The following is a 15,694-nucleotide window of genomic DNA, read 5'->3' on the forward strand; positions in this document are numbered from 1 at the left end:
CGCGTCGTCGTGCTGGAGTAAGTCGAGACGTCCCAGAGAAGGATGTCGGCCTGATGGCAGCAGATGTTGCTCCAGAACAAGACTTTTGAGGGCACTCAAGTTATGATCACCTGTTGCTGTTAACCAAACAGGTGTTTTAAGTTATTTTATTTTGTACATCCATATATTTTCTTTCCTCTTCCTGTCTTGTTTTAATGCTCACCTGTGTCCCATCAGTTAATCAGCCTCTGTGTATCAGAGTCTCTGTTTTTCCTTCATTCCTGTTTTGTTGCCAGATTTTGTGGATGTCATCTTTATTTCATTAAAGCTTGCCTCTTGCTTTTCCACCTGCCTGCCCCGGTGTCTCGCGTTTGGGTCCCTTTTTTTTGCCAAACCTTAACATCCACAACGTTCCCGGTCTGTTGTTGTCCCTGTCCCAACTTGTTTGAAACGTGTTGCTGGCATCAAATTCAAAATATGCAAATATTAGGAAGAATCAGTCTGAACAACTTTTCATGTAAACAAACATCTAGGTCAAAAAGCTTATGCAAATGACTGCACTCTGTTTTATTTATGCTTTACACAGCGGTCCAAGTTTATTTGGAATCAGGGTTGTGCTTCGAGGTAAATTACACGACAAAGCGAGGTATCCTTCATGTCTTTATCTATCCGCAGCTAGTTAGTATTTGAGTTTATTTGTATTTTTCACAACTTCTCAATTTAAATTGGTTCTCATGTCATACATCGTTTGAAAGTTTAGATTCTCATGTTTCTATTCATTTCAACCACTTCTAGATAAAACCACATCAGCAAGGTACAACAAACAAACAAGTTAACAAACAAGCATGTGCACCCATGAACTCACCCCTGAAGTTTCTGGTGCATCAACCTGTCATGTCTGCTAGATCCATTTCAGTAAAATGGTTTTAGTTTAGTCCAGTAACCAGCAGGCCTGTGGCGGTGCTGGCAGTAAAATGCTCACAAACCAGCCCCAAAATATAGACAAAAAATATATTTACAGGGAATGCCAAATACTTTGATAATAATCAAAAAGTGCCTCATTCCCCGCCTCTCTTAAGCCTTCACAAATAGGGCATCGTCACACCCTGATTGTCTGGGAGGGAAATGCCCAAAGCTGCTTTCACTCATCAACTAGGAACCCGTCTCCACACCCTGAGCACAGCTGATCTGAATCCACTGCAATCAAATTCAGCCAAAATAAAGAAAGATGGCACGTGCCACACATCAGGACTGCTACAGGATTGTTCGATTCATAAATGGTGACAAAATCTGTCCAAAAACTCCTCATTTCACATTAAAACCTCTACACCTGGGACCCTGAGATGGCAGCTGTTTGACTGATGGCTCATGTGAGCAGTTAGGAGCTTTACGCCCGACCTAGAGCCTACAACAGCCAACGAGTGACCGCGTAGACAAGTTACCCAGTCTCTCTTCTTTCTCCTCTCTCTTGAGCCACTTACACACCAGCTTCCGGATGATTAACAACTGATACATAGTTTATATCAGTTTTTTAAGGCCTGAACATGGAAATAATGCACGTTTATGTAGATTTATGCATTTTGCTCTTTGTATAGTCCACATACTACTTTTGAGTATTAAAGCATGTAAACCTATTCTAGTAGTAAAATTATGAACCTGAAAATTAGCAAAATATTTCTCCTTTAATGAGGAGTTTGATTGTGTACATTGCAAAATATGAATAAATTCTTATTTTAAAGAAAAACAAAACAAAACTGCTCTTAGCGGTGACTTTAGGGATGAACAGGTGAGTAGAGCTCAGCTACATGACAGTACACTAATTGGTTTACAAGCAGTCAAACAGAAATGAAACCAACAGAAACTTTTTCCTGCAGTCATCTGATTTAATCTGCACTCAGACCACCGGGTGCAGCCGATCGTTCTGCGTCGTCCAGCTTTAACCTCTCTGAGCGCTCCCACTGTGAGCCTCATATTAAACGCAGCAGGAGCTCCCCGAGGCTCATTAGATCAGGATGCCCCGAAGCACAAAGAGACCACCAGAACGAAGAGACCAGACTGCACACACACACACACACACACACACACACACACACACACACAGACACACACACACTGCAGCCTGAGCCCAGCTGGAGATCAAAACTTGTCACAGCAGTGCAGGCAGGTGTCGCACAGGTGATCATCCTGAGAACCAGGCCAGTGTGGAAGACAACAAGCGTGTGTGTTGTGTGTGTGTGTGTGTGTGTGTTGTTGTCAGTATATGTGTGTGTTCTCGTGGCAGGCCGTAGTTGAGTCAGACACTTGGCCTCTGATTTCATCACGTCGGTTATGAAAGAGACAGTAAAGTTTAACGCGCGCACACACACACACTCACAGTACACACACATACACATACACACACAGTGTTCCTCCTCTGTTTCTTCAATATTTCATCATGTGGCGTAAAAACACACTAACCATGTGGAGATAACCTGCTGTGTGTGTGTGTGTGTGCGTGTGTGTGTAACCAGGTCAGTCAGGCTCTTTACCTACCGCTTTAAATCTGCCCAATCAGAGTAGAGCACACACACACACACACACACACACACACACACATTGGTCACAGGTCACGTTACACACATAACGAAGCCGTGACCTCATTTCCTGTCAGCAGCAGGTGTTTGTCTCAGCTTCCTGCAGGATTAACCGACAGGTTCACACGTGTCCTTGTGTACATGTGTGGAGGTAATTAATCACTTCCTCCTGTTCACACCGGCTCTGAGGGGATCCCTCACCTACGGCCTCAACGTGAACGATATTCCTCCATGTGTACGTTTACAACAACTTGAGCCACATCAACTACAGTCAATAAACAGCAAGGAGATGGAGAGGGAGAGAAATTCCCCAGACTCCCTTATAAAATCGCTCAGTTTCGTGAGTTGTCGAGTTAGGAGAAACTTTATAAACTTTGTGAAGCGCTGTTTCTGATACATTTTAAATTATTTGGGCCTTCTGGTGAATTCGGCTTATGTTATAGCCTCGTTTCAGGGGGTGCTGCAGCCCCCTCAGCACCCCTAGTTCAATTTCAGGGCTTTAGAAGTGTTAGCTAGGTCAGCTAAACGATAATAATAGTGTTAGTAGTATTCACTCAAGCTAACCTAGATCTTCATAGATGATTGATGCACTGCACCAATTGCTTTAAGAAAGAGGGTTAGCGTCCTGTGCTGTTACCATAGACCAGTACGTCAAACATCAGCTGGATTGGTCCGATGTGATGCAATGCATTCTGGTTGTTGTAGGTTTTCTACTGTTTGAGCAAAAGAGGGAAAACCACAGCCTTTTTCTCTCTTTGCTCTGGTCAGGGGGCACCAAATTCATAAATATTTGTGTTCTTCCACCACCAGAGATTTGTTATTGTTACAAAAACATCAGCAACAATCCTAAATGTGACAATTAGGGTGAGGATCCACATTTCAATATGAAGTGAAGTAAATCTGAGATATTTTTCTCCATTAAACTGAAATTAAAAGACATTTTTAAGGACGTGTTTCTGTTTATGGACAAGAGTAATACGTCAAACTAAAGATTGTGCACAGACGCCGTTTCCATAAATAGAACAAACAAAAAAATCCAGTGATCACTTTGACTGGGGAGCGTCCGCTCTCAGTGAGTGTTATTATGACTGAGTCACACTTTGTTGATTCATTATGACTCATTATATCAACATGCTGATGTTTAAGCAGGTACAATGTTTGCTCCGCTTTAATTATCTAAGTTTAGCGTGAGCATGAACTGGGGCCTGAATAATCTCTACAGAATCATGATCGCTCTCATTAATGTTGTACAGCTGTTGGCAACTCAGTTTAGCTTGTTAGCAGCATGCTAATATTTCCTAACCAGCACTCAAGACAAAGTAGAGCTGAGGTGATGATAGTTTTTCAGGTTTTGGGACATAAAACAGGTTGATTATGTCACTTCCTGTCCGTCCTGAGGGGGGTATTCACCAGTCACCAGAGGACAAGTCAGAGGATCACCGAGGTAAAAGGACTGATTCTCTTCGGGTCACCTGTTGGATGTCAGTCCTCAGTCACGGACACAAACTTACCTGTACTTCACCTACAACTGCTCTGTGCTGATTAACCAGCCAGATGGATGTAGTTCACAAACATCAGAAATGTGTCACACGTGTCTGAATGTGGGTTAAACTTAGACGACCAGATGACATGTGCAGCAGGTGAACGACTGCTGAGCCTCTGACCACAGACTGAACACAGATTAAGGTCAAAGGTCAGCAGGTGGCTGCTGCTCCGCAGGTCGGCCGTCCATATGAACGAGTTCACAAACAACAAAGTCTGTGATTGGTCCCCGGCTGTCAGAGGAAATCCTCCCATCGACTGTGTTATTATGTTGGATGCTGGATTATAATATATCTAATAGGTTTTTCCTCGGGTCGCACGTGAGGATTATTTTTAGATGTGATTAATCTGCAGTTTATCGTTGATGTAAAACACAGAAAAGAAGCAAATCCTCACATTTGAGAGGCATCGACGTGTGTTTTACAGAGTTTCTTGTCTTAAATTGTGAAGTAAATCAGTAATAGAGCATCAAAATAGCTGAACATTCAGCACAGACTCACTTGTTTCTCACATGTTGATAATCAGGATGACAGCTGATCATGGCTTTCATGAAGAAATAATGAAACTGCAGTCACATCGCGTCACCGTAAAACTTAAAGACAGTTTATTAAAAGAAAACGAGCTGGGAGGTCTGCACCTATAAAAACAAAACAGAAGGTATTAATGAAATACCCGTTAGTTATGTTGTGTTTTCTTGGAGAAGTCTGGTCATGATGTAAAGTTACCAGTAGATTTATATTTCCCTCCTCCGTGTTTAAGACAACTTTATCTGGCATCACATTTCAAACACAGAGACGACTAACAGGTGTAAAGTGAATGTAACAGATAACTCATTTTGTAGTCTGTCGTTTTGGGTTTTGGATCCGGCCCGGCGTGTCAGTGTTTACTATAATGATGATCCGTATATAAAGCCGGCAGCTGAAGTGTAAAATTAAAACCGTGACTGTTGCAGCTGCTGACATCATCACCGTCTCTGTCTCCGATCAGACTATTAACAGAGAGACACAAACACTTTGTAATAGACTGGAACACAATGTGCTGGTGAAACCGTTACATCTCCAAATACTTTCTGAGAAAACACAAAACTGGGGAACTTTCTGTTAAACATTTATATTATTGGCTTTTTTTTTTTTCAGTTTCTGCCACGTTATACCTCCAATCTACCACATTTTGTGAGCAAATATTGTACTTTTTACTCCACTTCATTTATGTGATAACTGAAAAATAATGATTTAAAATACGTTTGAATGTGGAAGATAAAAATATCTGAAGCATAAAAGGGAGTTTCAGTGCTGCGACCGTCAATTAGTCAGTCAACGAAGTGATTCCAGCTTCTAACGTGTGAATATTTGCTGGTTTTTCTTTGTTTTATATGATTTCAAACTGAATATCTTCAGGTTTTGGACTGTTGGTCTGACAAAACATGATGTTTGAGGACATTTTTCAATGTTTTCTAACATTGTACGGGAAAAGAAGATTTAAAAATGAATGTAATAAATGACAATTTAAATAGTTGGAGCCCTTTTAAGTTTTAAGACGAGTTTGTGTGGTCTTGAAATGGGTATTTTTGCACCATGAGTACTTTTACTTCAGGTACTTTAGTAGCTTGTACTCTTATCTTCATACTTTATGCAGTATTTGCACTCTGTGGTGCAGGTAGTTTCACTTTTGGTATTTAAAGTAGTCTATACTTTTATCTTAAGACTTTATGCAGTATTAGTACTCTGTGGTGCTGGTACTTTTACTTTTGGTACTTGAAGTAGCCTGTACTCTTATCTTCATACTTTATGCAGTGGTTGTACTCTGTGGTGCGGGTACTTTTACTTCAGTACATGCTCTGAGTACTTCATTCAGCTCAGTATTTACAGTAACACATATCGAAACTGTCTCGTGTGTTTTCTGACGAATGATCGCTCAGGATTGCAACATCGTGGCTCCGCCCCCCGCTGGATGACGACACCGCGGGAGGAAACAACGTAACCAAACAGAGCCGGAGTCAGTCCGAGTCCTCCACAGTCCTCCACGGTCCTCGTCGGTCCTCCTGAGTCCTCTTCAGTCCGGGTCAAAGTTGTGGAGACGAGCAGGGTCAGAGCCGACCAGGTCCGGAGGGTCACACTCGGATCTAACACCAGCACCGACACGCGGACATCAGCTCGCTTTAAAACCCGGGACAGGAAGGCAGCAGGACCCGGTCCGACTCGGCTTTGTTCGCTTCAGCTCCGGAAACAACGAAAAGAAACAAGTTTCACGTTGATTCTTTAATTCGTCGCTCCGGTTTGTTTCGTGTCTGGTCGGAACCGACAGCTGAAGTTGATTTAAAGTGAAGAAGAAGCTCAACAACAGCTGAGTGACGACACGTTGCGCAACCGGCAGACAATAATAAGGACACAAAGACGTCATCCCGCTCCAGTTGTCCCAGTACAGCAGACCTGCTGCTCCCAGTCGGACTCCACTGCTGCAGGAAACAGTTCAGGTTTTAAACCTCCGGTAACTTCTGCTGCACAGACAGACAGACAGGCAGACAGACAGGCAGCACCAGCTCCACTCTGACTCTACTGGATCTACTGGTTTCCTGTTGACCTGCAGTCAGAACCAGTCTGCTTAAAACACAAGGTAAGAAACTGGGCTGACAGCAAATATTGAATTACAAGTGAAGTTAATTCATTCAGAAACTCACTGCAGTAAAAAAAAAAATACACAAGTATTTCAACTAAAGTGTACTTATTCAGAATATCTTCTTTCAGAGTCAAAGTATTTGTATCAGATTACTTCTACTGGTGCAGTAACGTGTACACAGCGTCCTTGTTTTCATTCAGCTACTAAACTCTGTGTAGTTTCATCTACACAGTCACAAATGTTCACATCAGTTCAGTTCAGATGCGTTAAAAGTGCAAAGTAACAGGAATAAAGTGCAGCAAAAGGTCCAACACGTACCTCTGACATGTATAAAGTAGCAGGAAATGGAAAATACTCAAGTACAGTACAAGTACCTCAGAATAACTGTAGTTAAGTACATGTACTCACACCACCTGAGGGCAGCAGTTAGTTCAGTGAAGTGTTTATGCATCAAAGTTAAGTCTTGAGCTCTTTTTAAAAGTAGTTTGAAGCACAATCCCTCAACTCAAGGTGCACAAGGTGCTTTCAGTCGTGTCCCATGGTCTTCATCAGCAGAGGGAGTTTGCCCGGTTGTCATGGAGACCTCAGGAGCTTTACCAGAGACTCACACACATGTTACGAAGAGTCAGTTCACGCTGGTCCGATCAGTAACCCATCGGTGTTTACAAGATACAACTAAAGTAGACAGACGGCAGCAGAGAACATGAAGCGAACTATGAAATATAATGATTTAAAATGAGTGTTGGGTGCGAAAGAAATAAATATCTGAAGAATAAAAGTGAGTTTCAGTGCTGAGAGGTCAATTAGTCAGTCAGTTAATCATTTATCAGCAGCAATACTAAAAACAGAGCGATTCCAGCTTCTTACATGTGAATATTTGCTGGTTTTCTTTGTTTTCTATGATTTTAAACTGAATTTCTTCACATTTTGGACTGTTTTTCTGACAGAACATGATGTTTTAAGACGTCACCATGGACATTTTTCAATGTTTTCGAATACTGTACGGATCAAAAGAGTTAAAAATAATTTAATAAATAACAATTTAAATAGTTGGAGCCCTTTTTTAAGTTTCAAGTTGAGTTTGTGACGGTGTCAGAGAGCCGACAAAAGTGAAACTTTCCATCCAGGTCAGAGTCCAGTGGGACTGAGCAGGATCTAATTTTGTATGTCAGTCGTTTATGAATCTGATCTCTGATTATGAAACTGCAGATGATCGTGCAGTGGTGGAGAAATCTTCCACAGAGAGCAGAAGAGATGAGACATCAAACAGCACAGATTCACTGGGTGTGTGTGTGTGTGTGTGTGTGTGTCAGGGGATGACGCGGTGACGCTGTGACTCAGGGTGTTTCACCAGAGTGAAAGCAGCGTTGGCCAACAGCAGCTTTCCACACAGTGTCACCACGCAGACCGCAGGCTCAGAAAAACTTTGTAGACAATCACGCACACACTTTCACAATGTGTGTGTGTGTGCGCGTGTGTGTGGTAGGTGTTGACTGTATTTAAAGCCTGTTTAAACTATAAACTGTTGTGCTCTGATGCAACGATCTGAAAGCTCGAGCGTCTGTCAGCTTACAGGAAGTTGCATCATGAAGCCTATAGACACGTTAACAGTGTAACATGTGAGCAGCAGAGACACAGAACACAGCGAGATGTGATACTAATATAACTCTCCTGACTGTATGTGAAAGTATTACTGAAGAGGGCTCAGTGGAGGAGGGAGGGCTCGGCGGCGGTGTCACCAGCAGAGGGCGCCGCGGTGCAGGAACGAAACAGTGAGGAGCTAAAATGTATACAGTTCGTCTCGGACACAGCCGAGGTTATATTCACAACTTCTCGGTTAAAGTTCTCACATGTCACTGACACACGTGTCGTCGTTTAGCCGTCCGTTTGCAGCTTCACTGTTCTGGTATCGAAGTGTTGCAGGCAGCTGTTTGAAGAGACACATGTGACTCACGTCTGCGTGAAGTTGTTGTGTTAACATCTTGTGGGACTGTGCTGACTGTCGTGTTTCTACATTCCCTACATGGTCTGGCTCCGCTTTACAATTCCTAACACTTAACCCAACAGTGTTAGAGCCAAGTGTTTTGTTTTTGTTGTGTGACGATATGAATGTTATTTATGAGCGCCCAGTAAATACAGAGAGCAAACTGTGCCATGGCTGCAGTGAAAAAGTAGTTTTTAAAAGGCTAAACATCAACAAATACGGACTGAAGCAGAATATTTTGTGCGATATAAAACGTGCATTTTAAAAAGTGATTACATCTGTCTTTGTTTTAATACATTTTGAACTTTACAACACGCTGGAGCTACTAGAAAAGTTTGAATCACATCCTCCTTTTCCACACAGGAACTGTAAAAGATTATTTGCGCTGTTACATTCAAGAAATCCAGTTGTCTTGAAGTTTTTCTACACATCTTCACAGATAATATCCAGCAGTTTTGATCCGGTCTGACATCACTTCCTGTTTTAAACACCTCAGACTCCACAGCTGTATTTCTTAACCTGATGATGTCACTTGTCTCCTCCAATCACAGATGAACAAAGGTGTGGCCACAGCCAGGTCTCAGGTGTGTCTGAAGAGACTGTTGGACAAGCCCCAGGAAAATTTACCCAAATGTAAAGTAGCCCGTCTGTCTCCGCACCCTCCTGCCACCGGCCTATCACCCTGCCTCGAGCCCGGAAGCCCCGCCCCCAAGACCGATCAGAGCCAATCCCCATCCAGAGTTGGACAGTATTTCCTGTTTGAACGCTACGAGGGGGAGGAGACTTATAGGGCGGAGCACGCACAAACAAAACAGCAATACACCTGCCAGGTAAAGCAACTGATACTGCGGATACTACAAAAACACTGCTAATACTTACACATGCTGAAAATACCTCAAATACTGCAAAAAGTACTGCTGCAAATGATTTACCCGAAACATCCCTCCTTGCTATGGCTACAGGTGATTCCTCTGCGTGGTTACCAGGACCGGTTGGCCGCCTACATCCGCATCGGTAACCATGACAACATCTGCGGCCTGCAGGACGTGGTGATTGGCCAGGACAGTGTGTACGTCTTCCTGCCCGGTCACCACGGCGACATGCACGCGTACGTGAGAAGCAGGAAGCGCCTCGGCGAGGAGGAGGCGCAGCTTCTGTTCGCTCAGGTGCTGAACGCCGTGACGCACTGCCATGAGCACGGCGTCGTCCTGAGAGACCTGAAGCTCCGCAGGTTCGTCTTCACCGACGAGCACAGGTGAGACTGAGTACTATTACTGCAGTACTACACTTATACACACAGGTGAGGCTGAGTACTATTACTGCAGTACTGCAATAGTACACTGATACACACAGTTGAGACTGACAGGTTCTTTGATAATACTACAAATACTGCAATACTACACTTATACTTCTGATACTTCTAATACTAATGCTAATAAAAAAAATACTATGGATACTGCTGACACTGCTAATAAAACAGCTTACATCAGAATTATCAGCAGTATAATTAGTAGTACTGTAACACTAGTATTACTACATACTTATACTACTTCTATCATCAGCACTACAGATGCAGTAAGTACACTGTGTGTGTGTTTTCCTGCAGGACACGTCTCGCTCTGCTCGGCCTCAACGACTGCATCCTCCTGCACGGTAACCATGGTGACGACTCTCTGACAGACAGACACGGCTGCCCCGCCTACGTCAGCCCCGAGCTGTTGACCAACGGGAGAGGCTCTTACTCGGGCCGCGCCGCGGACATCTGGAGCCTGGGCGTGTCTCTGTACACCATGCTGATTGGACGATACCCATTTCAGGACACGCAGCCCGCCGCGCTGTTCGCCAAGATCCGCCGCGGGGCCTTCAGCCTGCCTGATTGGCTGTCCCCTCAAGCCAAGTGTCTGATTGGCTGCATGCTGAGGAAGTCGCCCGCGGAGAGGCTGGAGGCTTCGGAGCTGCTGATGCACCCGTGGCTGACCAATCCCTGCGCGCCACATCAGAACATGCACAAGACTCATAACAGCTCACCAAAAACATTACAGAGTAAACAAGAGGACGACGACCAGGTGGTGCCGACGTGGACAGAAAAACACTAACACACACACACGTTCGGACTTCTATACTTGTAAGGACCTGCACTGATATAATGCCTCCTGTAAACTCAACCATCACAGCTAGTTAACTCCAACGCGAGCACACACTCACTACAAAGACTGATCCTGGATTACTTGACCCCGACCCTCAGGTGCCTTCCTCCTGCTGTAGCTGTGACTCGATGCAAGCTCTGCCATCTTAGAAAGGGGCGTGGTCTGTGACGACGACCTCACCTAAAGGACCGAACCTGCTCCTCGTCTTCCACAAAATCGTAACTGAGCTCAACCAGCGTCTGACACAAGCCAGAACAAATGGTGTGTTCAAGTGCTTTTCGGCTACTCGTTAAGTGGAGAAAGAACGACTTTTATTGATCTGCTTCAACGCCTGGTTACACGATCACCTCATATTTCAGAAATTGATGAAGCGTGCCTGAACACACCACTGGATGCTGCTTCTTTCTTTCATGTGTACACTTTCTAGTTGCTCCCAAGAATGATAAGAGAAGGATCAGAGTGTGAGAATATCACCAGCGACAGGTCGTTCTGAAAAACAGAAATAATCTGAGAAAATATACAAACGGTTTCGCTTCACTGTGACTTTCAAATGTCAAAGCGTCTCATCCTTTTCTGATGATCCCGGCTCGATGGAAGAGGAGAGCTGCTGTGACAGCTTAAAATGTTTCAGGCCGGTTATCTCAGGATCACAACTTTATTTACTCATTTCCTCATACTTGTTTTTGTGGTGCTCATGACAAGTTTTCCTGAAGTAACAATTTACTCAGCCAAGGACACCTCTGGATCATCATCCCAAAATAACAGCACAGTAAATTTGTGATCTTGAGAACACTTTTTCTGATTCGTCACATAACAATGTCATTAAGTCTCTGAAGGACCCAGGATAAGCATTGTGCGGTGAATCATATTAAGAAAGTAATGAGGTTGTAATGTTGAGATAGCCGGACTGAAATTATTCCTACGACTCACGGACCTGCAGCCAGCCAATAGGATGCCTTCTTCTGTACGTGTCATTCAGTTACAGCTGGAGAATAAAGTGGTTTCACAAACTCTTCTGGTCCTGAACTGGTTTTTGTTTGGTTTTAATTAATGTTTTATAATTTGTGTTGTGAACCTCCATTACCAACAGATAAAACCTCAGTATTTTTGTTGTTGTGATTAAAATGTTTCAGATTTGAGGAGAGAGGTCAGAATTCTTGCCAATTCTCCCAATTTTCCCAGGAGACTCCCGTTTCTCATTTCCTTCTCCTAGTTTTTATCCATCACAGCTTGTTTCTGGCACTGTACAGCGTGTCTACAGTCAGTCTACTGTGCTGTTGCACCTCGTCCTCCTCAGTAAGTGAGATTAATTGAGAAATTTTGAATTACAAAAAAAAGGATGAAAGTTTTTTTTTTTTTATTACATTACAAAACATTATTCAGTGCACAAACGTGTCTTCATCATATTTCATTCTGCAATTCAGTTTTAACGACTTACAGCATGATCACTTTAATCTCAAGACATTAAAATGTATCACAGAAGCAGCACAGAGTAAAATCGTGGACACACAACGCGGCCATGTCACCTCAGAGCTGAGGTCACAGCACAGAGAATGAAATGGTCTTGACGACAACACTTGTTGTTGTAAGAACAACAACCTTCCAGTGTGGAGACGCTGCAATTAGACACATGTAGAACAAGCAGAAGTCAAACTGCTAAGTATAAAAATGACTATTTGGGGATGAGGTGGAACGTGTGACGTACTCAGGGTCTTTACTGCAACAGCTCAAGTTCAATCCCAGAAGCCTCTGCTCAGAGCCAGGCTAACGGTTTCCTCTTGTTCACAGTCTTTAAGATAACGGCTGCTCGCTTCATATTCAATAGGATAGATGTGAGAGTGGTATTGATCTTCTGTCGACTCCTCACCAAAAAGAGATTAATGCTGAACAATGCCTTTTTATGATTAGACAAATGCCTCCAGACTGTAAGACCACTTGCACAGTGATCAATGAAGAAGGAAATAAACAACATAAAAGAAGATGAACTCTGACAGCAGCAGTTTTTCTCACCTTCATGTTTTATTATTAAATCCCATCAGACAGCAGAATTAATCCTGTGACTGACTCTAATCTTCATTTCTCTCCAACACCCACTTCATCGCAGACAAGAGTCTCAGTTCTGTCCTTGTCTCAGTCTGAAATATCCAATCATCAGTCAGTTAACTGTCCCTTCATGTCTGCTCGTTATCAGTGGCAGCAGCCAATCAGGAGCCAGTATCAGTGTCCATGTCGTCAGTGTCGTCGCCCTCCGAGCGGCAGATCTCCTCCAACGCAAGCTCTGACGGACAGGAAACAGGAAGCCAAAAACTTGAGTCCGAATATACAGTACATATGCTTTTTTTCTAGAAACTATATTTGAAAAAGTTGGGACTGTATTTTATTTCAAGACTAGACTAAACATACGTAGCCTTCATACTGATAGGCTAGCAAGTTCCTTCAAGTGTGAGTTGTGTAAAGTATTTGGAGGAAACTAATCTAAAATGAGTCACAAGAGTTTCCCAACGTCTTTACCAAAGAAACACACTAACACTTTAACAATGCTACAAATGCTAACGGCTCGTGATCATTATCTGACTACTTCAAGAGAGACGTGACCGAGTTAATAGAAGAAGTTCATGTTTGACTTTTATAAAAAGAAAAGGCTTTCAAGTTGAGTCTGGCTGAAGTGAAAACCAGATAGTTTGTCTCCTCTGGTCTGAAAAGTAATTTTCCAACTGCCTGGGCAGAGCTGCAGTTACAAGTTTAAATTTTTCAAGCATTTAACTTCACAAAACAGTGTGTGTGGTTGTGTGTGTGTGTTTGTACCTTCACTCTCGCTCAGCTCGGGGATCTTCCTCAGCGTGTCTCGGACAGCAGGGATCACCTGGTCGTACATGTGCAGCAGCGGCCTGCAGCTCTCTGAGAAGCTGCCGTGATGCAGCAGCAGCCAGTGCAGCAGCAGCAGACACTCTCTGAGCAGAGACGCCGACGCGCCGCGCCACCATGGCAACGAGGGGGCGTGGCAAGGCTGCAAGGGCGGAGCCAGGCCTGAAGGAAAAACCCAAAAACCCCTGAGTGGTAGTCGATGATTTCAGAGACAGATCATTGTCATAAAAAGTTTATGGGACTGAGCGGTGACTATTTCCAGCCTCGTGTTTTAAATCTGACCTGTCGAGTCCGTAAGCTCCTGAGAACCACGAAGATCCAACCACTGACGATGGAAAACAATCACCACTGTCTGAACCAGCTGAGAGAGAGAGAGAGAGAGAGAGGGGTTTGTGTAGAAAAATGCAACACAAAGTCTGAGGTGAGAAAGGATAAAGAGATTTACCTCAGTGTAACATTGGCAGGTGCTGTGCTGGTTGGTGGTCCAGCTCTCTGCTCTCTGAGTCATCAGTCTGCGCAGCAAACAAACCACCTGAGACACAAAAACAACAACAGCCAAAATCATTTCTCAAATAAAAGCTGTACTCAAACATCAGCAGCCGCCAGCACAAACAAATCAAGACAGAGTTTTTATCAAGATATTCAGGGATAGGATTGCCTGTTCTGTAAGGGTTCAAATGACAACATGTAAAACATGGAGGAAGTTTTCAGTTTCTAGCAGATTAGAACAGAAACACATCAGGAAACAGAGAGGCTTCTTACCACCTCAGTGACCTTGTCAACAAAAATGTCTCATGCAACATGAGAAGAAGAAAGTCCAAGCATGAGATACATTCAACCCAATTTAAATTATTAAACTATTCAGAATCTGCAACATCAGCCATCGAAGCGATGCATGTAAGCGTGCATGCCAGCTAAAGGAAGAGACAGCAGCACATGGGCCAGCTGTTACAGCCTGGAGCACAAGTGAACTGGATGAACTTATGACCCTCTACTGTCAAGTCCATTTTCTGGTGAGTTTGTCCAGCACAGCCCACCACACACACACACACACACAGAGGGAGGGAGGGAGGGACATCACAGAGCTTTAAAAGAAGTGATACCTGCAAGTCCAGCTGAATCCAGTCTGTGTGTGTTGCCTGGTTGTCTGTTCTGGTTCTGATGAAGTGGAACAACTTGAGGAAAACACACGGATCTAAAGAGAACAAACACCAAAATCAAACACCGCTCACGTTAGCTGCAGTGACATTTTTCTGTTTATTCTAACTCAAAGCAGAAACTCAAACAATAAAGTTAATATCTTAACAAAATAATGATTAAAAAACATTTTATAAAATACTGTAGTAACAGAGCTGTCACAGAGGACGGAGCCTCACCATGCTGAGAGCAGAGCTGCTGAGCCAGTGTCTGGTGGTCGGACATGGACGTGAGGACGGTCACACACTCTGAAACTGTCTGCAACCTGCTGTCGGCTGACAAACACACACACACCACCTGCAACACACACTGCAACCTGAGAGAGAGACAGAGAGAGAGACATATTTTACAAGACGACACTGAAAGGATCAGTCAGTCACTTCTGTAGTAAAAACTAAAATGTTTCCTGAAGAAGCAGAGAGTTCATATTGATCCGTATTTTATACGTTGTTAAAACTCTTGTTGTTACGACATGTTTTTATGTTTGTTAGTGGAGTCAGTTTTAAAGTAAACCGAACGGCACTTCACTTGTTCTTATCTGCTTTATGGCCAAAAGCAGAAAAGAAAGTGAAGACAGCTTCTTCTGCAACTGATTGTGTCAAATGTACCAATGATATCGTCTCATATCGATTGCAGAGTTGAATCAAATCGAACTCTTATCACGGCAGACTTTTTAAATATCTGCAAATATTGTATTGATGTCCAAAGGATCGAGAATATCTCATCGTGATGATGGTGATTTATACGTCACCACACGAAGTAAAGAGAGAAACTTGTAATTAGTTTGGATC

General features: G+C 43.4%; 2 protein-coding genes across 3 annotated transcripts in view; one reads left to right on the forward strand and one right to left on the reverse strand.

Annotated features, from left to right (window-relative positions):
- The first annotated feature begins 6,069 nt into the window (after window positions 1-6,069).
- Window positions 6,070-11,852, forward strand: trib3 (tribbles pseudokinase 3). The gene is made up of 4 exons (XM_084347019.1): window positions 6,070-6,707; window positions 9,246-9,524; window positions 9,657-9,949; window positions 10,301-11,852. The coding sequence occupies exons 2-4, from the start codon at window positions 9,246-9,248 to the stop codon at window positions 10,788-10,790; spliced, it is 1,062 nt and encodes a 353-aa protein (XP_084203145.1). The 5' UTR covers window positions 6,070-6,707; the 3' UTR covers window positions 10,791-11,852.
- Window positions 11,853-12,183: 331 nt separating this feature from the next.
- atrip (ATR interacting protein) overlaps window positions 12,184-15,694 on the reverse strand; it is a 68,117-nt gene continuing 64,606 nt past the window's right edge. For both annotated transcript variants that reach the window (XM_084348683.1, XM_084348682.1), the window contains exons 12-17: window positions 15,083-15,219; window positions 14,810-14,901; window positions 14,152-14,238; window positions 13,989-14,067; window positions 13,647-13,868; window positions 12,184-13,119 (exon numbers count right to left, since the gene is read on the reverse strand). In XM_084348683.1, the coding sequence (XP_084204809.1) occupies window positions 13,046-13,119; window positions 13,647-13,868; window positions 13,989-14,067; window positions 14,152-14,238; window positions 14,810-14,901; window positions 15,083-15,219 (691 nt within the window). In that variant the 3' untranslated portion in view covers window positions 12,184-13,045. The remainder of the gene's footprint in view (window positions 13,120-13,646; window positions 13,869-13,988; window positions 14,068-14,151; window positions 14,239-14,809; window positions 14,902-15,082; window positions 15,220-15,694) is intronic.

Source organism: Pagrus pagrus, assembly GCF_965226575.1.
Source record: "Pagrus pagrus genome assembly, chromosome: 3".
Classification (NCBI taxonomy): Eukaryota; Metazoa; Chordata; class Actinopteri; order Spariformes; family Sparidae; genus Pagrus; species Pagrus pagrus.